The following is a 24,431-nucleotide window of genomic DNA, read 5'->3' as shown; positions in this document are numbered from 1 at the left end:
ACTAACCCTGCCCCAGGAAGGAAATCGGCCTAGCTAAAGATCAGGACTTGGGCCTCATTAAATTGCAAAGATCAGGTGTGTCAGTTCCCAGGCACAGCCCCAGACACATCCCAGAGTCTCCCAGCGGGTTGGGGGGGAGGGGGGGAGGAGATACATGGCACTGACACCAGAGGCAGCCTGGGGGGTGAGACAGAGCCGGCTGTCTGCCACTATCCCCAATGGGAAGTACCTCCATCCATATGGGAAGGTAGCCCTTGGAAAATAACACAGAAGTCTTCACCTCTGGAGCACACCAGGAGTCCCAGAACCTGAAGGCGGGTGAGCCTCCCCCAGGTGATGTGTTACCAGATCCCAAGCCTCACACCATATGGACTCTAGGAAGCCAGGAGGCAGCTCTGCCTTCCCACTTCCAGAGTTGTGAAAAGTTTTCAAGGGATACTCGAAAGCAGAATGGGAATGGAAAGAAGAAACTACAAGTCAGAGGCCCAAGACACACAGAACTATCCATCATGCCCAGAGAAGCTAAGAGACTGGATCAAGAGCACAGAGCCACTGAGTAGAACTTCAAATGTATGTCTGACTTTAATCTTCCTCTCACAAAGCTACCGGCAGCATTGGAGGGACAGCATTTTTCTTCTCCTGAATCATTTAGTCCTCATTCTTTGGTCTGAAGAGTTTAATAGAAGACGGCTACCACACATGGCTTTCTTTCCACGTAAAAATGAGCTCTGAGAACATTCCGGAGAGTTCAGGGTTCACGTTGCCCCGAAGGATCTGTGAGAAGAACCGGCCCTCGACACAACCAGCTGGAACATCACACTGATTGCCCCTGCAGGAGATGTATATAATAAAAATTGAATGCTGCAGCATGAACTTCATACATACTTGTCCTCTTGGTTTATTCATCAGAAATAATTATCTGTGCTTGCTTTCACAAGAGCACATATTTTATAGGGTACATTAAAATTTAATGGATTTTTAATAATATTGTAACTATCGCAAGAGAAAAACTGGAAAAAGCCACACCACATGTCTTTGCTGCAAGTGGTTTGGCTCTAGCACTCTAGAGGAAAAACGAACATGGTGTGGAGGGGCAGGCAGGGAAGGATGAGGAGCTCTGATGAAGGCACGAGGGGATGGAGACCACAGGGTGTCTGCTACGAAAAACTGCATAACTGATGCCTGGCACAGGAGTCCTGTGCTGGGGGAGGGAGGTCGAGGAACAGAAGATGCCAAGTTAAGAAACTATCCTCAGTGGTCGATTCTGCTTGACTTGACCTGACTTTGGACAACCTGGGATCTAGTTCTGACACAGAAGGAAGCTAGTAATGGTCATGCGTAAAACAGACACTTCAATCGTGGAAAGTAACGGGTAGGTCCCCGCCAACAGGACATAACCCTAGGGCCAGAACAGATTCAAAATATCACTGAGTACAACTTTAGAGAAGGGACAGCCAAGGCCCAGAGAAGGAAAATGCTGCCCAAGATCGCGAAAAGGACGAGCAGTAGGTCTTTAAATCTCTGTGTGGGGCTTTTTCTACTCGCTTGCACGGCCCAGGTTAAAAGCATATACTTAAAAGCCAATGCTGATGGCAAAGACAATGGCCTCCAGTCTTCAGTAATCTGCTGCATTTCAACTTCCACACTGTTGACCATTTCTGAGAGCCATTATTTTCCATGAGTCACCCAATGGTTTTTATTTTGATATGTATTACAACAGTTCACTCTAGTTTAATTTTTCAGGGTAAGTTTCCTCTCTCCCTTGAGGACTCAGACCCATGCATTTAAAGAACTCCTTACAGAGCCACGTCCTGTCTAGGGGTGCCTCGTAGAAAGCTCCCCTATGCTATGCCCAGTGCAGCTGTCCAGGGCCTCCTCATGTGTCACCAGCGCAGACACCAATATCTATTTCTGGCTGAGGAAAGAAACACGTGGTGTCCTGCCACCAATGATCCAGCCACAGCCAGGCTGACTCACCCATTGTAAGTTCAATGCCAAAAATAACACCTTGCCAAAATTATGGTTCCTAATCTTTGACAAAGTAATATCCAAATTAAAATGAAAAAAAGGCTGAAATGTCAAGTGATCGTGGTGATTTATCTCGTACTGATTTATATAACGCACCACCTCTCGGATGGGCAGATTTTTCCATGACATCAATTCAGGCAGCAAGCCGGTTTAATGAAGACAATGACCACAGGAGAGCGAGCATGGGACTGGAGTGGGCTGGCCCTGGACTAGGAGCTTCCTTTGTCCCTCAGCCTCTGTGTTATTGAGCCCCTGAGCCTCATTTTCCTCACCGGTGACAATGGATGGAAGAATGCCCACCTGGTAGGGGTGGTGTAGGAATTATATATTTTTATATTAATAAAAGCAATCAGCGGAGTGACTAGTACACAGCCAAGACCCAATGAATGATAGCTGATGGGTCATCTGGGTGGTTCATTCGGTTAAGTGTCTGCCTCAGTTCATGGTCTCAGGGTCCTGGGAGCAAGCCCCACATCAGGCTCCCTGCTCAGTGGGGAGCCTGCTTCTCCCTCTCCTTCTGCTGCTCCCCCTGCTTGTGCTTGTGCTCTCTCGCTCTCTGTCAAATAAATAAATAAAATCTTTTTATTAAAAAAAAATGATAGTTGTTATTAGAAATACTTAGTGGGGAGGCACCTGGGTGGCACAGCAGTTAAGCGTCTGCCTTTGGCTCAGGGCGTGATCCCAGCGTTATGGGATCGAGCCCCACATCAGGCTCCTCCACTATGAGCCTGCTTCTTCCTCTCCCACTCCCCCTGCTTGTGTTCCCTCTCTCGCTGGCTGTCTCTAACTCTGTCGAATAAATAAATAAAATCTTAAAAAAAAAAAAAAAGAAATACTTAGTGGGGCACCTGGGTGGCTCAGTCAGTTCAGTGTCTGCCTTTGGCTCAGGTCATGATCCCAGAGTCCTGGCATCGAGTCCCACATCAGGCTCTCTGCTCAGTTGGGAGTCTGTTTTTCTCTCTGCCCCTCCCCCCTGCTCTTGCTCTCTCTCTCGCTCTCTCGCTCTCTGTCTCTCTCTCAAATAAATAAAATCTTTAAAAAGATACTTAGTATTTGCTATCTCTAAATATGACTGATAGTTGGTAGTTCCTTCCAGCTTTCAAATATAGAGCTCTAATAGAAAATATGTCTACTATTAAACAATATTAAATATTAAACCTCTGTGTAACAGGAAAGCCCAAAATATGGAACACTGTGGCAGTAACTGCCCAACAGGCCTCCCGATGCCATCTCACCAACTTGGGATTTTTATTTATTTTGTAGATTGCTTGTTTTAGTAGAAGCACATTATGCCTCCTTAAAGGAAGTCGGAGGAGGAACAGAAGAAGGAGGAATGCAGAAGGAGAGAAACAGAGGGGAAAGCCAATAGGAGTCTAGAAGGTTCTACATGTCCAGGCCTTGTCCCTCACTGCAACCACACCTTCCCATCCACTCAGTGTCCCATAAAGGCCCCGAGCCTCCCACATGACCCATGTCCACCCCCCGCCCGGACACATGAGTGGAGATACCAAGTCAGAGTAATCACATGGCCTCTCCATGTCCACAGGCACTCCGACAGAAGGTGAGAAGGACCGCCTCGGGGCCATGAAGTGAGGACATTAAAAGCGTTGATGTAACTAAAACACATTAACCTGGAGAGGAAGCCGGGCTGTAAGCTGCAGCCCCACCGACATCATAAAAAGTAAAGAGGCCTCAGTAATGGAACCAATGTTACAGCCGCTGATATAAATTATACCTCAGAACAGGGGCGAAGGGGGTGGGATGTAAAAATGGAACAAGTTCAAACTTCTTTTATTGTAATAGTCTCCAGTTGAGCATAATCACCAAAGCTATAGTGCGATACGATTGCCAAAACGAGACAAACATCTGTGAGGTGGATTCATCTCAGAGGGGGGGCCGACAGCCTGTTATCATTAAAGCCGCGACGCGCGCTCTGCAACCGAACTGCAGGCCGCCTTGTTACTGCGTTCGTGGAGGCAATTGTACCAGATGTTGGCAACTATCTTCAGATAGATGACAGGCACCTGCTGTGGAGGAAATTTAGGTCCTCGTTGGCCTCTCTGATTTGGGGGGCAGGGAGGGAGGGGCAAGAAGAAGGGGCCCTTCCAGATACCCCAGGGCGAGGCAGTGACCCAAAGTGACCAGGAGGGGAGGTGAAGCTCGCCAGATGGGGGCCCGCCCACCCGCTCCCACTCAGCTCCTGGTGCCAATGACCCAGGAAGGGTCCACGAGGTGCTGGAGGGAAGATGGAGAAATTGGGAAGGCCTCTCATCCAGGCGGGAGAAGCACCAAGCTCTGCACGTTCAACTCCCCTCAGCAGGTTGCTCTTGGTAACAGTCTCCGAGACTCTTCAAGAGATCCTAAATTTGAAACATGGCTATGGACATTAATCATCATTAAAAGGCAAACAGGCAATTTTCAAACCATGTCATGCTGACTCAGATGGAGACAAAGGCTCAGGAAGGGGGGAGAGCGGGGGCGAGAGAGATAAATACCACCCATGCCACCATGGACAAATAAAAATCATGAGAGCCCATAATTCATTTTCCAGAGTGCCCTGAGCATCAGCCACTAGTTATTTGGCAGAAATGATTCACTCCAAAGGCGGCAGGGCCGACCCAGGCCTACCTTGCTGAGGGGTACTCTAGCAGAAAGACACGGATAAAATGCAACCACAGACATCCCAGCCCCTGGAAATGCAACCTGACCCCTTTTCGGCCGAGGGTGGTCAACAGAACCACCCAGAGCCTCCACAGATGGGTTCAGTCCCGGAGGGCCGACGTCCTGCTGACGACATAAAGTCAAATCATGTTTGCCTTTGTCAAAATGTTCTAATGAGGCCTCTCAGCTGGCCCTGGGGATTATTTCTGAACACATGGTGATTCTCCTTCCTCTTGGATAATCAAAGTTGAACCAGACACCTTGTACTTGACTCATTCCTGCCATGGTTGCTGAGGCAAGAGCACCAAATCCTGACAACTGCCCTCCGAGAGGCAGCAGCTGGGCCTCAGTGGCACTGGCAGGCCCCGGGGTGCCCTGGGAGATGGGACCCAGGTCCCAATGTTACTCTTAAACTTCAGTTTCCTCCTCTGCGAAAGGGTCTCCAACACCCCTTCCACGTCTACATGGCTTGGAGTGACAACTGGTCTAGTCACAGCCAAAGAAATTTCAACGGCTTGGTCCGGCTGGTTGAAAAATGTAACAGGCATGTTAAATCTGAGTTTTCTACCTCTACTAGTAGTCCAGGTTGGGCTTACTCTCATACTTAGCCACAAAACAAAATGAAACATGCCTCTTCAGCCTGTAATTAAGGTTGTTTTCATGCCCTTAACCAATAAGAACTTCTTTGCTCTGTTAAAAAAAACAACCACCCATACTTCGAAGTTCCTAAGACAGAAATGACAAATTTTCAGAGAAACACTTACTAGAGAATACAGAAATCAAGGCATCAATTTAATTTCACACTCTACCTGCCTTGGAATAATTTGTGTAAATTACATTTCATACCAAGAACCTCAGCCCACGTGACCACAATGGAGAAATAAGCAGCTTGCATCAAATTGAGTTTTTCAGGTATAAGTATATAGCTCTTTTTAGTGTGTGAATGTTTAGCTGAAATTTCAAAGCAGGTTTTATATAAAAATTTTCAAGTGTTAATTTCCACATTTTCATCGACACGTCAATGTCACTGGGTTTTTACAGAGCTAAGGAGTGCAAATTAATCTGCGTGGATCTGGTTTTTTTCTTCTCTTAGAAAAATAATTATAACCAAACTCTCAGATCACGGGCGTGAGTTAGCAGAGTAAAGGATCCGCTCTATGAAGCTGCACACAAGTTTCCATTTTGACCTTCCACATTCAGGAATGTGGTTGGACAAGTGGTGCGAGATGAGCAGGGCTTTGCACCTGTGTTCTCAGATGGGCTCCTCTAGCCTGTGGCTGTCACAGCCACACGGAGCACTGAGCAGCGGCACCCACCACCCATGAAAAAGCAAGACCCCAGGATCACTCCTTGCCTGTCCACCATAACGTTCCTTGTATGTCTACCCTCTCTGACTGGCCACATATCTGCAGCTCCTTAATATGAAGACTTGGATTTTCTAAATGGACGGGAGGGTTGGCATGAGACAACATAACGTACCTTTCTGATGCACGTCTATACTGAAAGGGCCATTCTTCAAAAGGAGTATCCATGTGCCCCCCAAATCAGTTTATGACAAACTAAAAATACCCACCGTCATATGGAATCTGTGAGACTCAAGTTAGAGACTGGGAATGTCTACAGCAGGAGACAGCAACTTATGGCCCACAGGCCCAACCCGGCCCACTGTCTGTTTTTATAAATAAAGTTTTATTGGAATACAGCCAACACTCACTCATTTACATGTGTCTGTGGCTGCTTTTGTGCTACAATAGCAGAACTGAGTAGCTGGGACACAGGCCATATGGCCCACAGATTCTAAAATATTTACTATCTGGCCCTTTACAGTTTGTCAGCCCCTCTTCTGCATACGCATGGTACTGGGAAGGAGAATATGAATAAGAATGATCATATGACTACGATCTCTTGAGACTGGAAGGGCTCAACACATATAAAAATGGTATTTTGTTGTTGCTGCCTTAAAAAAAAAGAAAGGTATCTAGAATGAGCACACTTGATTTGGAACACTTTATACGAACTTTCCCTCCAAAGGTTACAAGCTATGGATTTTGCAGAAAACCACGAACTTCAACTATCATTTTGTCCTAGGTGCATCTGAGGGGTCATCTTTGTCAATCTCCTTGGGCTGCCAAATCCATTCACCAGCAGGGCCCAGGTTAAATGCATCTGGGAAGCAATAATGAGGCTGAACATAACGGAGGCAGCCTGACTAATGCTCTCTGAGGTTCTCCACTGAACAAACAGTGTCCACTGCCCCACCCACGGGTCAAACAAACTCTCTTGGCTTGTAGTTGCTGGTGGGGTCGGGGGATAAGATATCAGAGAGGAACTGCGAACTTGGCAAGAAGAAGAGAGACTTTGAAATCCTAGGGCATATCCTAAGCAGTTAATATATTTGGGCAAGGAGAATGCAGACATCTGATTTGAACTCTGCCTCCCCCTCTGCTCTCCAGCTGATGACAAAGTCAAACTCACTATTTCAAGGTCTCTTGACGTGAGCATTCTCCATTTGTTCCTTTCCAAAGTGGGCACAGTTAGGGCTGCTCTTTCCAGGGGCAAGACACACGGTGAGCTCCTCCCTAGTCTCCATGCCAACTCTGATAGAACCCAGAAAGTCTGCCAAGTCTCACCCTTTCCAGGTCAACACTCGGGTTGGTGCTGAGGCAAATGTTAAGACATAACCCACCTTCAAAGGCTGTCGTGGGGAACAGGCAAGACGGCAGATGTGAAAGCATGGGAGGCACAGAGGAGGAGCTCCCAGCAGCCCCCCCCCACCCCCCCCCATCGGTGATGGCTGGCAGGCTCCCAGCCTCCCCTCACTGCACTGCAGTTCTCTTTACTGGCATCTCTACTCCTTGCCTCTACTCCCCTCGTGGGCAGGGACCCTGCCTCGCTGATCTCTATGAACCCAGCGTGGTGTGTAATACCCAGCAAGCACTCAAGATTTGGATTACTGAACGTCTGGATGGCTGGACAAGCACCACCACCTCAGGTGAGCAAGCAAGGACCATCCATCTTGGGACTTTTCAGTAACGGCTGATGGAGACCTCTCTCCTCCCCCTCTGGCTGGCTCCACGGTCCCCAGCCACCCTCGGCTTCGAGTTCTTAGGGCTCCTGAATGAAGTCCCCAGCCCTGCAGGAACTCCGCCGCCCCCCCCAAGGTGAAGCTCTCCCTGAGCACAGGCCTGGGGGCAGAGGAGTTACAGTGAAGGGACTAAGAGGAATCGGCGTAGAGCACCCCTCACAAGGCGACCCAAAAGTGAGAAGCCCTTCAAGGGAGTGATGTTCAATTAAATACAACCAGACATGCCCTGTTGAGAAGGGATGTTACAAACAGACGGCACTAGAAAAATCCCAGTCCATGAGAAGGCAGACATTTCTATCAAACAGGCCCTTTGAAATAACTTGCAAGTGAATTACGGCAGCTACTTCCTATGGGAGGGGAAATTATTTTAGGCGGCTTTCCAGTCCCATGTGCTGCTTTAATCTGAGTCATATGCAAGAAATATTTATTGAGGGTGGAAGTCTACCCATAGGTGTGTTTTAAGTGCAGGCCGCGCTGGAGCGCTCCAGTTAGCTCTATAAAGCTGTCTTAAAAGAACATTTTTAATGCGCTGTCTCATTTGCTTTAAACTGATTTCTCATTGCAAACAAACAAACCCCCTGCAAATATCTGCTTCCCTGCACCCACGGCCTCTGCTGCCAGGCATGCACCGAGTACTGGGGGACGCCGCCATTAAGATGGTGGTGTTCAATAGAAACTTGGCATTTATCATGGCGAGAGCATTATCTTCTCAACAGAAGCTGACAATTTGTCCTATTCCTCCCTTGAGAGAATCCAGTAAGATCGCATTTGCTTCCCCTGCCTGCTGTTTCTCCTACTACAACATTTCTTTGCCTGGAAAGAAAATATTGTGACTCCTTGCCATATTCACTTCATTAGCATAAGAGGAAAAAAAGCCAAATCCTCCCATTGGCCTCCCCCAACAGTAGCTCCAGCTGGGCTACATCTAGCAGGATCTTAGATGCAGGACTTCTGTGGTTCAGGATCCATCGCAGAACTGACTAACAGGGGCATGGGGGCAGAGACGGGGAGGGGCCAAAAACAAGTCCCTTAGAAACTCCACATCATCCATTCAGCATACAGGAAGGGCACTGTGCAGAGGACCATAGAGAGTTTATAGGAGGGGGTGAACCTGGTGGAGGTCAGCAGTTTGGGACTTTAGATACACAGGGGGTGTGTCTGTGTGTGTGAGGAGAGGAGGAATGAATGTGGGGAGGGGACCCTGTTACTCAACACCCATGAGACAGACACAGGGGAAACTTGTCTCCTTTTATTCTCACAGCCCCGCTGTAAATAAAATTGTATCCCCACTTCAAGGACAAGAAATGAGGCTCAAAAGAGCAAAATCACTAGCCCGAGACCACAATGCTAGCAGCTGATGGCGGCATCCAGATTCAAGCTCAGGTCTACTTGAGTCCGAAGTCCAGAATCATTCAACTCCATCCCACATAACAATTCCCAAGAGCCTGGCAATAAAATGCCAGTGGCATCCCTCTGTTCTTTCGAGAGGGAAAAAATGTACCCACAAACAAGTTCTCTCTGTCCACAGCCAGATTTACCAACATCAGAGATGTCTGTGCTTCGGCTTAACGTTGTTGGACCTGTTTTTACTGCCCAGCCTGGATGATCACAGAATAAGTCTGGGGAAGCAGCTGCCCAGAGCCCACCTCGTGTCCCCACCCCAAGGGGATCCATGCACCTCTGTGCCAAGACGAATCCCACCCCAGACCTACTTGATACATCCCACTCAGCAGCCCCACTGATATTCTAAGCCCAAAGACAGAAGGAAGAGCAGGGGAGACAGTGAGACACGAAAAGATATACCCCATTCTTACCCTCCTCTCATCCGTCCCTTTGCCAGGACAGCCGTGTCTACCCCCTACACCACGACCCACCTGAGAAGTTACCTGCTCTGTACAAGGCCGTGCTGGCCAGCTCCACGCTGCCCTGGCAGTCCCTAGTTCTATTAAACTTTTACTGCAGGGTAGAAATAGCTCATTTAGGGGCACCTGGCTGGCTCAGTCAATAGAGCATGCAACTCTTGATCTTGGGGTTGTGAGTTTGAGCCCCACACTGGATGCAGAGATTACTTAAAAATAAAATCTTTAAGGGGTGCCTGGCTGGCTTAATTGGTGGCGCATGTGACTCTTGACCTTGGGGTTGTAGGTTCAGGCCCCATGTTGGGTGTAGAGATTGCTTAAAAATAAAATCCTTAAAGGATATAAAATAAAATCTTAAAAAAAAAAAAGAAAGAAACAGCTCATTTATCCCAGGTTCAGGGGAATGACAGGTTCCATGTAAAGAAATGCTCCAGTAATTGAATATACTCTCTTAAAGCCTCATTTTTAAAAAGAAAAATCGTAATTTTACCATTTGAAACTCCTTCTCCAATGACTAGCACAGCTCTGCCCTCTGACACAGAGGGCCCATTCATTCTGTCACTGTTTGCTGAGCACCAATTACTTCCCAGGCGCTGGGACAGTCCTGGTGCTACGCGGTGAGTAAACAGATCCCGCTCCACCTTGGCGGAATTGACAGTCTACTCGGGGCAACGAGTGTTGGACTTTTCTCTTGATACACCAAGATTCCTGTTATGGGTTCTCCCAGCTCTTGGTCTGTTTGCTTTATGAGACAATCTGTAATTACCTTTATTATTTACTTGTTTGCTCTTGGCTGGTCTTCCCCAACCCCATCCTAAAACTCAAGCCACAGGCAAGCAGGGATCTTGTCTGTTTGGTTCCCTGATGCACCCCTGGGTCCTAGCTCAGTGCCTGGCATCCGGAAGAGAACCAAGATCTGGTGAATGATTCAATGAACAATGAATGATGCACGAGGCTGCAGACAAGATGTCTTCAGGACCTAATGAGGAAGGATGGCTATTTCCCTGCACTTAATGATCCCACAGTGCGGTACTTCTAAAGATCTTTTTGTTTTTATAGGGTTTTCCCCCCTCCTCTTTACACTGAGCTTATAAACATTTTCCCAACCCTTAATAATTGCTATAAATTCAAAACCAGAAAAACAAGCTTATTAGAATCACAGGAAAGGGAAAGAAAACTTAAATGAGGATGTAAAAAGCTCTCACAAAAGGCTAAATAAACTCAATAAATAGGTCAGTGGATCAATATATATAAATATATTTTGATAAACATCAGCGATATTAGGACAATTTCCAGACACTATCTCCTAACCCCCCACCACATACACACAAAAGTTAATTATTTCAAACAAGTTTAAAGAGCTCAGCTAGGGTTCCAACCCAAAGAATTCTCTTTTGGCCCATGTCAGTTCAACATCTTCCATCAAAGCCCGAGCAACTCGAGGTTAATTCCACACACCGGAAGCACCAGGGTAGCTGGAATGAACTGGAGGTACGTGCCGCCGACAATCACAAGGCACTGAATCTCCATCTTTAGGCAGAGAGGATCCAGGAAAGACTTGGCAATGTGTGTTATCCCCAAGGTGGGTGGGCCCACTGAGTGGTAAGCCCATCCAGAGGACAGATGGGAAAGATGGAAGAGCCCGTGGCCTGCACATGCGTGCACGCACATGCACCAAAGTCAGGGCTACTGCTGGACAGGACGGGAGAGGCAAAACCTGGGTCTCAGAGGACAAAAACTAGAGCAGCTGGTATTTCTAGTATTTATTAGGCACGTGCTCGGTTTCTAGCAGAAAGCTAAGAATTTATGATGTAGGTATTAGTTCATTTATTATTTTAAAGATTTATTTATTTTATTTTGAGAGAGAGAGAGACAGCACAAGCGGGAGAGGCAGAGAGAGAGGAAGAGAGAATACCAAGCAGATTCCGCACTGACCGCATGGAGTGCAACGCCGGGCCCAATCCCATGACCCTGAGGTCACAACCTGAGCTGAAACCAAGAGTCGGTGGCTCAGTCAACTGCGCCAGCCAGGCGTCCCTATGTATTAGTTCATTTAATCATCATGTCAATCCTATGGGATAAGTACCATCCTTATTTCCATTCTACAGATAAACAAACGAACAGAAGTTAAATGACCTGCCCAAGGTTACAGAGCTAATGAACAGGTAAGCTGAATCTGGTATCAGACAGTCCGAGTATAAAAATTTCATGCCAGGCAATAAGCTAACCCAGGGGATCGGCAACTGTGGCTGAGGGCCAAACCCAGCAGCCTTCTGGTTTTTGTAAATAAAGTTTTATTGGAACACAGCCACAACCATTTGTTTTCATACTGTCTATGGCTGCTGTCATTCACGCTACAGTGGCAGAGTTGAATGGTTGAGAGAGACCATCTGGGCCACAAAACCGAAAATAGTTATTATCTGGCCCTTTACAGAAAAAGTATGCCAACCCCTACGCTAAACAGTAGTAATTGTCAATGTTTCTACCCAAGTACTCCTAATGGTCAAGTAAATTATGGGACAACCCAGAATGACTGGGGACAGGGGCTAATGTCGCCAGCAGCTCTCCTGAAATGTCTCCAAGTCTCACGGTTTTTTCAAACACAATTATGCAAATTTTACATTCTGTGCCATAATATTTCTTCTAATATAATATGCCGAAAACAAACAACCATAAAGTCATCACTTCCTGAAAGAGGTGCCACCGTACCCTACGGCACGGCACGCTGCCGGTCCCGGCACCCAGCCACCTGAGGGTGCGGCCCCTGCATGAGCAGCTCAGGTGGGAGAGCAAACAGCAGGACCTCTGCACCTTGGCCCTACTGCGATACCAAGGATGGTCCTGGGTGGGTCACTTAAACTCTCCCAGCGCACCTCTCCTAACCTGAAACCGAGATTGCCCTCCTCATAGCCCGGGGCTGTTTGGACAGAGACAAGTCAAAAGACACTTAAAGGCTGTCAGCAAACAGGAATCTCTGAATCCAAGCACAGATGCCAACTTAGCTGGAAGGAAGAGCTACGACACCAAAAAGCCCTCCGTTTTTGCTACTAAAACACTGTATCGGGGCACCTGGGTGGCTCAGTTGGTTAAGCGTCTGCCTTCAGCTCAGGTCATGGTCCTGGGATCAAACCCCTCATTGGGCTCCCTATTCAGTGGGGAGTCTGCTTCTCCCTCTCCTTCTCCCCCTGGCTTGTGTTCTCTCTCTCAAATAAATAAATAAAACCTAAAAAAAAAAAAATACATCAATAAAGGAAATGGGGTAGTCTTTTTTTTTAAAAGATAAAAATCAAACAAACGTGTTTCCATATTAGAGAATCGGCCAAGTCCCTCACCAGCTCCTCCAGCGTGCCTCTGCCTGGTACTCACCCTACCCTCTACCATTCCCTAAGACAGCTGAGAATGAGATCGGGAAGGCCACCTCTGGTCAGCCCATACTCTTATGTTCCCTAAAGTGAAAAGCCCCCTAAATTGTTTTGTTTTTTCCCAAATACTAACAGTCTGCAAACAATAAGCAAGTCTGAAAATATTTACCTCTCCTGCCAATCCTAAAAGACGGTTAGCAACCTCAACGACCAAAAATCTCTGATTTACAACTAATCCGATTGTGCAAATTGCATCTTCTACTACAGACCACCTAAAAACGACTTCCTGTAAACAAACCACTCTGCTGGGTTTTTTAATCGAATTAAATCCTCATTTTGCTCTTTAACTACAAGGAACTCACTTTTTGAGACACGGGGCAGAATTTTTTTATTTTCAAGAGATGTCGAAATAATCCCCAAGTAGGAGCTCAAATAGGAGCCCAAAGGGTCCTACCCTACCAGCCGTCCCTTGCCCCAGGTCTGCAGGTCTGTCTGTCTGTCCTGCCTTCCACAGGCTGCTTGCTCCCTTACCGCTTACTGGCCAGTGGAAGCGCAGGTCCTGTGTCCTCCTGCCCCCAGTGGTTGAGTGCAATCAGGAAGGCAGACTGTAAAATGGGTCTGTGTTCTGGAACACACAGGAAGGAATATTTAAATCTCCCTGGAGGTGGTCCAAGAAGGTTTCATCCCCTTTAGGAGTTGCAGCCCAAGTATCTCCACTTTCCCCACCTCCAGTTTATTTAGGGTGACCTACTCATTCCGGTCTGTATGCCCGGAGCTCCTGGAAACTCCTCAGTCCTAGGCAAAGCAGGACAGCTGTTCACCCTACCCTTATCCAGCCCTGCTCTTCTCCCCACAATCAGGAATCCATCAATACTATTCATTGTTTGCCCGCAGTGCGCTGCCTCCCGCCCCCCGCCCCTCACTGGCAACAAGTAATCACCCAACTCTTCCCGGCAACGGCCCCTCCACCCAGATTCTTCCATCCTGGAGACGTCCTCATCACACAAACGCCCCACAAAGAAGAAAGAACCATCACCAGGGCGGCGGAAGGTATGTGGACTCAGAGCGAAACAAATCCCACTTTGCCAGGGACTCGACTCTAGGAGGACAGCACCAAGTGGAGAAAAATGGAAACGGGATATACAAATGCAATCTATCAAATCTCCTATTTATTTTATGCAAAGTTTTCCTGGTGCTTATTAATGCCAGTTTTCCCTCTACCATTTAATCTCTGCTTCCATTTCATTCTCCGAGGCCTGTGATTATTCTAATTCAGCATTTGGATGACTTCATTTCCGCTCAAGTACACCCAGGTCAACTTGGATAGAAAAGAAAGAGGAGGAGAAGAAAAATAATCAGCTAAAAGCTATTAAATATCAGCCGTGTGCCTCATGATTGGTTTTAAAGGCAGTGGTGAGGTTAGCAACAGTCAGAAACTCAACCCTTCTGCCTCTTCCTGCATATTAACATTTTTCTGGGGCTCTCACTCTTATGGCTTCGAATGTAAATAAAGCCCCAATTGGCAGCCGACTTTGAGCTAATTCACAAATACCGAGTCTGAATATACAGAGCTGTAAAAATTTAGAGGGTGGTAACTTGACAGATCCGGCCCTTCTACAGAGAGACTAATTCTCAGAGGACAAAAGAAGGAGGGGGGGTGGAAAGGAGAAGAAAAAGAAAGAAAAGAAAAGCATACACGACCCATGTAATGGGGTATCCAATTGACCGGGTGGGGGGTGGGCAGGAATCTCCATATCAATGTTCACTCCACCAAACAATGGAATTCCATTTCTATGCCAAGTCTCAATGAACTGAGCTTTCTCTTCCGTAAGAAGCACTCCTTGCACCCACTGGCACAAGCTTGAACCACGATTTCTCAGACACTTGCAGTTCCCACTGAAGTACGTCCAGGGGGGAGAAAGGCGTCCTTTCTCATGCTAACAACTCCATTGTAAGTGACAACTGCAGAGGCTGCCAGGAGGGCTCTGAGAAGGTGAGCTGGTGGAAGTGCTTAACACCCCTTCCCCATCAACCCTCCCAGGCTCATTAACTCCTTCCTGCCCCGGGCCTCCCCTGTCCTGGGCCTTCCACTTCTCAGTCCCCTAGAAAAATGGAATTAAGCTCCACCATCCCGGGAAAGCACAGTTCTACAGCTATGCCAGAAAGTTCGGGCCTGGTTCCTCTACGTACTATGCATGTGAAGCATGGAATTCGATTAGCATCATCTCAAAGTTTTCCCAGCTTGCTACCCAGAAGGCACCCTGTTTTGCTATTTGTATATTTTAAAACACTGTTAACAGAGCAATAATAATGTCTGATGCATTTGCCCAACAACAGCTGGCTATATTTTATACACTAAAAAGGAAATGTGAAGTTTTCCTAGAAACCTGCTATTTCAGGAGCCCCTTTTTTTTAAGCAAGAGAAAAGAAAAGAAAAACGAAAAGAAAAGAAAAAAAACACAAAGATAGGACTTAGAAGTTAGATTGTGAGGTTGGAGCGCTCAATTAATTTCGAACTCGCCTTGCTCTGCTGGCTGTAGCAGAAATCAGTCTATGGAGGAAAAGTTCACTGGGAAAACACAACGTTGTTTTGTTGGGTAGGAGGGCTCACCTGCAAAGCCCAAGGATCACATTACCTGTGGGTACTGCTTGTTTGCTCGTGCCACCTGGCCTAGGAAGCTGAGGCAGGCTGATGAGGGAGGTTCTCCTGCTGGCTAACTGGCGCTCTTTGCACACAGCAGCTCAGCCAGGGGTCAGAGGGCAAATAAAGTCCCCTCCCCCGTATGACACACTTCCGAAGGGAGAGACTGACACAAACCAGACAGAGAATTAATAAAACATGAGGACAGTGTTGGCCTTGTTCTGGGCTATTACAGGAAGAAAATTGAACACAAAAGTAGCCTTCAGCATGGCCAGTCAGGGAGGGGAGAGCAACGGGGGCCCTTCCTGGTCCACTCCACAGTTGTAACTCAAGGTCTGAGAAACATCAAGGCTCTCCAGAGCAAAGGCGAGCAGAGGACAGGCGAGGTGTGGACACACTGGCCACTTTCCAGTTGGTCCACCTGGACAAACCACTTCAGAAGACAAACGCCTCCTGGGAGCTTTGGTGCCCACAAAGGACAGACGGGAACTTTTGTTTTCTAGGCCTGGTCTGAGCGAACCACACACCGCGTGGAGCTCCATTTATCTACAACACACATTTGGAAGTGATAAAACATTACCTCAGAATCACAGTCCACCGTCAGGAACATGGTGAAGTTGCTTATTTTTTTTCTCCCGAATCTGTTGCCTTTCAAATTTCAAAGGCTTTCTAAGATTTTCTTCCTCTCCTCACACATGCAGTATCAAAAGGACTATCTGAGCAGCGGCCACGACCACCCTACCTGCACACAAAACCCGGAGCGAGGAAAGCATCTGTGTCAAACACCTCCTTCGAGGGCGCCCTCCGACCATCCCTCACACAGGCAGGAGAAATGAAAAGACCCCACCATATTAAAAAGCCAATTCATTCTTGTTTTCAATTTTTCTTCTCCAAAAGCTTTCAAGCACCATTCTCCATAGCTCAAGTTCACTTTTAGAGGCCCACACACAACCCCACTCCAACAAAAGGACTCCAAAGGACCCTTTCCACCTCATTTCCACGGGGCTCCCCTTTGATGGGACCTAAAGAGCTCTAACTCTCCAAACCCGTTTCCAAGAAGGCCTCTCCTCTTGCCCTCCACCACGGCGAGGGGCTGGCCCAGGAAGGGGTTAAAGCCCTCATGTCAAACCGCAAACTCGGGCACTGGCCCAGAAGGGACATGGGAACCAGGGCAGCCGAGTGATAAAGGCCGGATTGTAGCAGCCCACTGAATTGGAAATGACTTGTAGGCCTAATGAAACAGAACTTTGGCAGTAAAACAGAATGAAAGGAATGAGACAATAAAAGGCTGGAACAAAGGGTGCAGAGTCGTTTCAGCTTAGCAAAATAAGCTCACTTTGTTGGTGGGGAAAGCCAAAGCCGATTAGGATAAACCAACGACTGAGCGTAAGTCTTCCAAACTAATTACACAGTTCACCATGTGAAGTATAATTGGAAGCCTCCAGATGCGGGCTGCTTTGCTTTCGCAGGAGTTCTATAAAGTGAGAATTACCTAGTGAGCTCAGCACTGAGCAGCCCTATCATCGAGGTGAACAGCTGAAAGGTGCAGAACTGCTCCATCCGGGACGAAGCCGAGAATTCATTAGGTTTAAAGGCCTCTTTTTGATCTCCAAAATCCTATAAGTGAGAATTTAAGGAACCGGTACTTGAAGGAGGGGCCGAAAGAGGAGAAGGAGGAAACCCACGCACATGGAGCTTCTTTGCTCCCAGTGCTTTTTAATTACCAAGCTGGGCTCTTCCGGATGGCTATGCGGGGAGCAGGGTGGCGAACCCTCCGATCGATTGTCTGGGTCTGTACGTGCCTACCGAGAGCATCGTTCACGTGCCACTTTCCGGAATGGCCTGCATACATCATTCCTGGACGTATGAAAATCGTGAGCACAGATAACGTCCACTAGGAAACCTGACGCAGTGAAATAAATTACTGTACATCAACATTCTTGACAAATGAACAAAACCCGCTCCCTCGGAGTGTAGGGCTGCTTCGTGGTAAAGTAGGAGATGAGGTTTTTATAAAAGGCGAAAAGAGGCTAGATGGTACAAAAACGAACGACTGTCTGGGCTCTCCCCAGCATGGGCTTGTGTGATCTCGGACAGCTCAGGACCTTGCTCCACATCAGTCTGGGCATCTACATGATAGATCCCCCACCTATCCTGCTTGACAGCCTTGAGAATCAGATTTTAAAATGCATCAAAAAGCTCAACACAAAGCACACATCCCTCAAAGTCAGAAACATCAACTCTCAGCAGAAGAATCCTTGTAGTAAAGCCTGAACTTCACAAAGTCGGAGCCTTCATTAATTTAGATCTAGCACATGTAATAAGGAGTTGGAAATACTCTACGGATCCCTGGATCTTACTCATAGGATGAAGATTCTGGTTTATAAATAGCAGCTTTTTCCAAATAGAGAATCCCTTCACTGTTCCTGCATCTTGCAGTCCAGAAATTAACTCTACCACAGTTACGACTGTTTCACTTATTATACCATGCGCATTACTATTGATAATATCTTGTTTTGGTTACAGTCTATGGATACCGTAAATAGATACCTGTATCTATTCATTTATCCACTTACGTATGCTTAATTTTTTTGAAGATTTTATTTATTTATTTGAGAGAGAGAGAGACCATGCACGAGCAGGGGGAGGGGCAGAGGGAGAGGGAGAAGCAGATTGCCTGCTCATCAGGGAGCCCAATGCAGGGCAATCCCAGGACCCTGGGATCGTGACCTGAGCTGAAGGCAGACGCCCAACCAACTGAGCCACCCAGGTGCCCCTGTATATTTAAACACACTTTCTAGATTATTGAGTTTTCAAGCTTGAAACCAACCCTAGGAATAACTTAGTCCAGGGGTTGCCAAATTATGGCCCACAGGACTAATGTGGCCCACCACCTGTATTTATAAATAAAGTTTTATTGGAACACAGCCACATCCAATTATGGATTGGCCATAGCTGCTTCCTCCATACAAAAGCAGAAGTAAACAGTTGTGACAGAGACCATATGCTCCCCAAAGCCAAAAACTTTTACTATCTGACCCTTTACAACTTTTCCAACTCCCTCCCTTAGAGGAGAAACCGAGGCCAGGAAAGAAATGGCCTGTTAAGGTGTCACAGTGGGGTCACTGCACAGTCACGCCCAGCATGAGGGCCTGGAATACTTCTACCTTACCTTCCTCCAATGACAGCGTCAGAAGAGCTACCCAGGGGGCAAGGATGACCATCCAAGTTAGCAGAATCCTTAGGCCAATGGCCACACTTCATAAGCTCATCTTAAATATAAACAAGTAATGACATCCCTAACCAGGGGGGTGGGGGTAAGTTTCTGGGAGGAAGGTGGGAGAAAAGCACAAGAGGGTTTACAAACCTCCAATTTGAGTTATTTAAAGCTCTCGGTGTGTCACTCTGCACCCACTCCTCTTACAGTAATGACATATTTAAACTCCCTTAGCTCAGCCCCATGATAGCAGTCTTACCCATCTTGATTGCCACCTGAAATAAACAGTTGAAGCAGCTGCCACCTCAGGCACGATGGGAAGAGGGAGAGGAGAGAGGAATGACAGCGAGGGAAACCTAAAGCGCGTATGGCAAGCCCCAAATGGAGGCTTGGAAGGATGGAAAGCTCTGGATGTGGAGGAGGAGGAGGTAGGGTGTGAATTCTGGCTGTTATCCTGCCTCACCTGGTGACCTTCCTTGAGACTTAACCTCCCTGACCCTTATTGCTCACCTCTGTCAAAGGGCTGGATGACACCAAAATCCACCGTGCAGATGAAATGAGGCGACTTACGTCCAGCTCTCAGCACTGTCCCTAGCCTGTGGAGGGACACAATCTCTTCCTTTCTTTTGCACCCTCCCCAACCTAAGCCCATTCTGTGGATCGATCCAAGGTTGGGACAGGTTCTGTTATCAGACAAGCCTGGAGGGGAAGTCTGCATTCAGTTCTACGTTTTGGGGGTGACCCTGAGTCAAAGACTCAATCCCGCCTAGACTCCATTCAACGAGCTACAAAATGGGCAGTACCCCCACTATCCTCCCAGGGAAGAATTAAATAAGATAATAAAGTCAATGGCCTAGCCCAGGACCCAACACAGTACGTACTCACTAATAAATTCCACCTCGCTAATTTGCCATTAACCACTAAAAAGGGCCCCAAACAACTTTACAGATGGGAATGTGTACAAGTGTGTGAGTCTGCTTGACACAAGTGTGTGTGTGTGTGTTTGGTCTTCTTCAACCAGAATATAAACTACTGAAGGGTAGAGTCAGTTTGTTGATTTGCCGTTAGGTTGACTCACTGCCTTAAGGCTCAGCAACGTGGTCTCCTCTCTTTTGATCGCTCTGGACCCACATGAATTACCAGAATCCCGCGAGGTGATGGGCCCTGCCCAAGGGGGCATGAACGTAACACCAGCCACCAGCACAAGGAGGAATAAGCCCCTCTGAAGACAGACCCAGATAATGCACAGAGCACGTGTATGAAACAAGCTACTAAAACAGGAGCGTAGAAAGTGTTATGGTTTTGATATATTCAAAAGCTTCCTTTGTCCTTTAATAAAACACCTGATGAGTTTACACATCCTGCTGGAATCTACAAATATTACTGCTAAATTAACCGAGCAGCTTCAGACGCAGCGCGCGCCCCGCCAGGGAAGATGGTCTGTGAACGCCTCCCTGACAAGGGGACAACTGTTCTCAGGGCAGGGACAGTCGCGGCCGAGGGCCCAGCCAAAGCCTGCAGAGCTTCCCACTGCTGGCATACTGGTCCCAACTGTAAGTGTTAATGAAAAAGACAGAGAGACAGAAAGAAAGAGAGAAAGGAAAAACGAGAGAGAGAGAAGCCCGGGGGTGGGAGCGCGCAGAGGTGCGGCAGGTACCGGCCTGTCTGGAATACTTTCACAGCCCAACTTCCCTGACACCCACAAAGAGGCCCATGAGATGCCAGTTTATGGCTCAAAAAAGAAATCCCACCTCACGTTTGCAAACACTGCTCCTGGCCTTGTTTGAGGCAGAACCCTAGCAAAGGGGCGAACACTCCCCAGCCTTCCATTAGACAAGCTGGACCTGTCTCATTTCATTATTTCCAGTCTCTCCCCACAGGCAGGGTGGGGCTGGGCAGTGGACCAATCCCCCCTGGTGCTTTCAATGAGTCTTGAAGAGAAGTACATGGTCACCAAAGTACTCAGCTATTCTGCAAAACTGGCCAGAATGATGGGCTCCCAACTGGCAATGCAAGATGGTGCCGTGGGGAAGGTGTCTTTCCTAAGCTACTGGAAGGGCAGTTAAGTGCCATTCTGAATACCAAGCTGGGCTGGAGGAGCCTGGTTTCTCTTTGTGGCACATCTCCCATCCATGCAGAAACTGATGATGACCAGGGATGGGAAAAATCTCCATTTTGAAGCTAAATAGTGACCGTGGCCCTCATTCCAGACAGCAGCTCACAACTAGACACACCTGGGGACGAGGTCCGAGCCACCCATCACCTTGAGCAAACAAATAAAAGCGCAGAACCTTCACAGAGGTCAGTGGGCAGCAGTGCCTGGTACCACCCAGGGCAAGCACAACAGCCGTCACGGGGCGGGGGGGGGGGGGGGGGATATGAGTGACAAAGGTTAGATGAGGCGCGGTGTCCTCTCCCCCTCTGCCGTATCAGCCCTCCGGCAGCAGGGACACAGACCTGTGCAAGGGAGACCGTCACACACCTGGACTCCCAGGGCAACATCCACAGCGACTCAAAGATGTGGGAAGCAGATGGCCAGTGCGGCCACTCAGCTGCCAGCCTCCCGGGACATGGCAGCCAGGAGAGAGGGTAGCACACAAAGCCAGCAAGGCCAGGCTCCCCCACAGGCTGCCATGTCGGAGCCCAGGGACCACGTGGCCATCAGAGGAACGTTACTTTCCGAGGCACCCGCTCCCCCACCAGCTAGAGAGCCCAGGGACCATGCGGCCATCAGAGGAACGCTACTTTCCAAGGCACCCGCTCCCCCACCAGCTAGAGAGAGGCTGAATTAAGCACATCGCCCATGGTTGCATAGCCTGTCTGTCCATCTGCTGACTCTGTCTGTAACCTACACACTCTCACACTCCGGTTCCTGGCTGATTGTGGGGTATTTTGCGTTGCTCCCAGCCTGGTCCAGCAACAGAGCCCAGGGGATCATTTTACTTCTGTCTCACACACGTTCTGACAGGTACAGGCCCAGCATCTTTCCTGAGTCTCCTTGGGCATCTGACAGGGGAAGGCTCAGCAGCAAAGGACCCCAGGGAGCCTCCTCTCTTCATGCATCTTCCAGAAAGGCACAGAATGAAGCCCACCACCGACTCACAGGCCTCTAACAGCTTCTGTGGGAGCTCCGGTGGCCTGTGAGTCACAGCCCCGCATCCCTCCCCAGCCACTGCCACCACCAGCTCCCAGCCCAGGCCCCACGTGGCCAGCAAAACCACACTGAAAGGCCACTCTGTCTGCTCCTACAGGCACGTGGGGCCCCATGCCGACCTTCCATGTCAGCTCCTGACAGATTTCACTTAAATCTTGACGACCAAGTTCAAGGACAAGGTTCCTGAGGATGCAGCTGTGGCAAAGGGAGGGGCCGCTGTGGCAGCCAGCCCCATGCACCACTTACCTTGCCGAACTGTTCAAAGTACTGCTTCACATCTTCCACCACCGTGTTTGCAGATAATCCGCCTACAAATATTTTCTTTGTTCTTGTGACCATCTGCAAGAGATGACAAGAGGAGGCCGCGGGTTAACCAGGTTATCTGAAGTAATGCTCGCTAAAATGCTGAAACAAGCCACTCTCCACGTTCCTCTAGGAAGGCAACTGGAGATAAATTCGAGCTGTACAGCACGAGCCCTTTAGACATCTCAGAATGCTGGAGACAGCCATGCTGGGCATCTCAGGCCTTCAGGCCATAACCCATAAGCTTGAGTTTCATACAGACACAGAGGAGACTTCAGAACCTCTAAGCCATAATACACAGCTTCATTCGATTTCTAGCACAAAGAGAAAAGTGGCACATCACAGCTATTTTAAACCTAAGAGATATGAACATAACAGAATTATGTGCATAAAAACCTGCTGCCCAGAAAGTACCACAAAATTTGTCAATAAGAAACTCACACGTCATTCAAACATATGGGTGGGTTGTCTACACCGAGTTGTTCTGGGTGCCGGTTCATGTCTGCCAACAAGACAGACGCTGACCCCGCACACAGGGGCCACTCTCCAAGCTCGGTCCTCGTTCTCTTTCCCCTCTTGATTCCTCATTATTTGCCCTGATTCACCCTACACTCAGTCAAGCCCAGCTAAGCCCCAGGTATCCACCCCTTTGTCCATACAAGTCCTTCTCCCTAGAACGCCTCTCTATGCTAAATCTCCCATGGCAAGTTGTAACCATCCTGCAAGAACCAACGACCTTCTCCAGCATGCAAGCTGTCTGTATTGTCACCATAGCCAGAAGCTGCCCCTCTCTCTTCTGAAACCCTAACACTGCACCCACCATCCTGCCCTGGCACCCCCTTCTTCCCACCTAGTGCAGAAGTCATTGATAATCCTGTCTTTCTTACTTCCGCCCCCAGACATGGAGATTCCTCCACAATGCCAAGTACAGCGCCAGGCACACAGAAGCCCACACCAAATGTGCGGTCGATGTGAAAATGAATGAATGTGGTCACATTTCAGAATGCCACCAGTTCCAAAGCCAATGATACAAACGATTCAGAGACGGAACCAAACAGCATAGGTAGGAGCCAAAAATGAAACAAGAAAATAAATCTTATTCTGAACACTGAGTCTAGCCTGTGTGTGTGTGTGTGTGTTTTAATGTGCAACTAAAAAAAAATCTTTTTAAATGTTAAATAAAAAATTTCACACCTCAGTGGGTACAGGCTCTCACCCATTTGGCTGCATATATAATAAAAGCCCAATGTCCTAACCTGATGGGAGAAATTCAGTCACAATGTACACATATCTCAAATCATAATGTTTGTACACTTTAAATATCTTATAATTTTGTCAGTTACACCTCAGTAAAGCTGAGGAAAAAGGAAAATGTTTTACGAGAACATATAAATAAAAGCATGACTGAAACCCAAAAATAAGTAAGACGAAGCTGAGAACATTAAAAAAAAACAAAAAAATCCCACAATGTCATATGTGCCCATTACAGTTTGGGATGCCTAAATTCAGGGGCCGTGACTGCCAGGATCCCCACTGTGCGCAAGGCTGAGAGCACCTGGGTGCTGACGGGCAGGCTGTGCTGAGGCATGCTGCCCTGGGGTCCGGTCCTGTGCTCAGCACCGTGCACTCCCGGACCGGCGCGCCGGTCCCAACGAACCCTGAACTCCCATCAGTCAGGACGCACGATGGCCGTGAACAGAAGGAGGCTCCCAGACTTCAAGGAGCTCAGGCTATGGCTTCGTGGCTTCCGGGTAGGACATGTGCCACCACAGCCCGCTGACGACGCCCCATCTGGAATGTCCTTGTAGCGGGCTTGCTGCACTATTTTAAGAGGACATTGTCCCAGCAACTCCGCACACTTCCTGTGGGCTCTGAGAGCCATGCAGTGGTTACAACACGTGGGTCTAAAGCTGTGATTTACTGCTTTTCGTCTCTTTTCAGATGAACGCGAGAGGAGATGAGATAATGTACGTGAGAACATTCTATGAAGATCCCACCAGCATCCACAGTGCCAACTCCAAGAACCTCTCGCTAACCAGTCGACGTCTTATGCTGTTCCTTACTGTCCATCTCCCTTCTCAGCCATTCCTTAAGTTCCTCTGGCGGACAAGGTCACCTTCC

The 24,431-nt window shown here is 48.1% G+C and overlaps 1 protein-coding gene across 9 annotated transcripts in view; it reads right to left on the bottom strand.

The window, feature by feature from the left end:
- Positions 1 to 24,431, bottom strand: part of MSI2 (musashi RNA binding protein 2) — a 386,748-nt gene that overhangs the window by 234,355 nt on the left and 127,962 nt on the right. For all 9 annotated transcript variants that reach the window (XM_044390831.3, XM_048223858.2, XM_044390834.3 and 6 more), the window contains exon 6: positions 22,254 to 22,346. In XM_044390831.3, the coding sequence (XP_044246766.1) occupies positions 22,254 to 22,346 (93 nt within the window). The remainder of the gene's footprint in view (positions 1 to 22,253; positions 22,347 to 24,431) is intronic.

This window comes from Ursus arctos, unplaced genomic scaffold (assembly GCF_023065955.2).
Source record: "Ursus arctos isolate Adak ecotype North America unplaced genomic scaffold, UrsArc2.0 scaffold_24, whole genome shotgun sequence".
Taxonomy (NCBI): Eukaryota; Metazoa; Chordata; class Mammalia; order Carnivora; family Ursidae; genus Ursus; species Ursus arctos.
Note: the sequence above shows the minus strand (reverse complement) of the source record. Positions and strands in the feature narration are given on the sequence as shown.